A 2,330-nucleotide genomic window follows, 5' to 3' on the forward strand; every position below is an offset into this window, starting at 1 on the left:
GGCACATGTGATGCGGCGACCAGGGCTCATTCCGTCGCAGCCCGAGGAGGACTCCGGAAGGTGGAGACGGCGCTGCAAGCACAGGAAGACCAGGCGAAGACCGACGGGCCGCGACTAGGAGGGTGGATGGCGTTGGGGGAAATTCCCCCTCCCCTAGCTCCAAATATATAATAAGTTATGCGAACATCTGGGATAGACTCTGGAAAGGGGAAGCGTGAGGTGAGCAACAGAAAGCCAATTCGACCGAAGTTCCTGGGGCACACTTGACACACGCACATCATAAATATCGTATGATAAATCATAAATATCATAAATATCGTATACACGCCAGTTTTCCTGACGATACCAAATAGTACAACAGCTACCTTCGGCGGCGACACGGCGATGTTAGCCTCGAATCGAGATACCCCACGAAGCCGCAAAAGAATTACAACGCCATCTTAACGAAATAGAACTCTGATTAAGAACACGGACAACTAAAATCAATGTTACCCGTCCTATATGTTTCCCAGTAGAATTAAACGACAATGAAATACAGTAGCAGGAAACAACCAAGTATACGCTGGACGGAAAACTATTATGGAAAACGCGTATTCATAAAGAAAGGGATCGATTAAGAGGGGGTAAGGCATTAAAATTTTTTTGCATTTTTTTAATTGAATGCATAATATCTTGAGAATATTGTGTCAAAATTTCAAGTCGATTGGAGCAAAATTAACGAAGTTACGAGTATTTTTATACATGTCGGTAAAGAATGGTGTACGATATCGCAACTATATCGGCGACGGCGACTCTAAAGCTTACTCCGGGTTAGTGAATTCTAAACCTTATGGTGATGATTTTTCAATAGTGAAAAAAGAATGTGTAGGACACGTTCAAAAAAGAACGGACACTCGTCTACGTGAAATAGTCAAAAATACCGTTGTTGATATTGAAACTAAGGCTGCAAAGAAAATCAAAAGAAAGAGTCTGTCTGGTAAAGGGAAGCTTATGACTAAAATGACTGATAAACTGACGGTATACTACAGTTTGGCTATTAGACGTTACTCTGATTCCATGGGAAATATGAAGAATGCTATCTGGGCAACGTTCTTTCACTACAGTTCGACGGGCGAGAATCCACAGCATAAAAAATGCCCGAGCGGCGCGGACTCCTGGTGCGAATGGCAAAAAGCTGCAGCTGCTAATGCATTGGATTCGTTCAAATACACGTATAGTGCTCTTCCTGAGGATGTTTTGAATGCCATCAAGCCTATCTATGAAGATCTGAGCAAAGATGCTCTCCTGGAGTGATGTGTCGGAGGCTTTACGCAGAACAACAATGAGAGTTTGAACCAACTTATTTGGAAAATCTCACCAAAGCACTTGAATGGAGCCTCTGTCATCGTTGAAAATGCAGAGTATGTGGCAGCCAGTGTCTTCAATGAAGGTTCTTTTGCTTTACTAACTTTCATGCAAGACATGGATCAGTAGTGCAATCAGTAGTGGATCAAGTGCTCATGACTGGGCGCGATCAAGATGTGCGGACATTTGGCTGCCGTCCTGTCCGCGGTGTGTGGCCGGCTCTAGGTAGAGTGTCGCCAGACGTAACAAGTGTCGTAAACGTATGGGCTGTAAATACTCGTGTTTTCCGAATACAATAATAGAATCTAAGCAGAGATACGTTTCATGCACTAAATACTGTAACGAATACGTATATTTCATATATTTTTGCGTATTACGTGATAATAATTATATAGATTCTGGTTATTTCCTCACTTTTCAATTTTCGATAAAGACTCAATAACTCTAAGTCTCTTTTTTTTTTATTAACGTGGAGGAAATACGCACGGACACCAGGCCGCTTCTGAGGGGAAGCGGCATGATAGTGCCGGACTCCAACCGACTAAAACCTCCACGATGACCGTCCCGGCTGCGATCGAGAGAGACCCGGGAACCGATGTGAGCGACACACCGCCCCCCCCCCTCCGCCGCGCACAAAATGCATCCCCTAAAGGAACGGTATGCGGTCACGTCACACCGCTCCTCATCGCCGGAGCCGCTGTGCAAGGAAGTCTGGTTTTCCTACCGGATTGCTTGGTGGTCTAACACGAAACAGATACTTCATGCTGGTTCCGATCCCGATCTCAACCCCCACCAACCTCAGACGATAGCGGCCCTGCGGCAGAACCACATTGCCTGCCCGTAATCCAGGATAATCGTATTCCTCGAGTCTCAAACGCCATCGCATGTGCCTCGATGAGGGATCTTTAACATTCTTTAACCATTTCAAAGCTCGATGATCACTTTGAATTTTAAATTTTCTACCAAGTAGGGATTGTCTTAGTCTT

The 2,330-nt window shown here is 44.9% G+C and overlaps 1 protein-coding gene across 1 annotated transcript; it reads left to right on the forward strand.

Moving 5' to 3' along the window:
- Nucleotides 1–303: 303 nt before the first annotated feature.
- Nucleotides 304–1,453, forward strand: LOC126926635 (uncharacterized). The gene has a single exon (XM_050743070.1). The coding sequence runs from the start codon at nucleotides 661–663 to the stop codon at nucleotides 1,291–1,293; it is 633 nt and encodes a 210-aa protein (XP_050599027.1). The 5' UTR covers nucleotides 304–660; the 3' UTR covers nucleotides 1,294–1,453.
- Nucleotides 1,454–2,330: the final 877 nt, after the last annotated feature.

Source organism: Bombus affinis, chromosome 18 (genome assembly GCF_024516045.1).
Source record: "Bombus affinis isolate iyBomAffi1 chromosome 18, iyBomAffi1.2, whole genome shotgun sequence".
Classification (NCBI taxonomy): Eukaryota; Metazoa; Arthropoda; class Insecta; order Hymenoptera; family Apidae; genus Bombus; species Bombus affinis.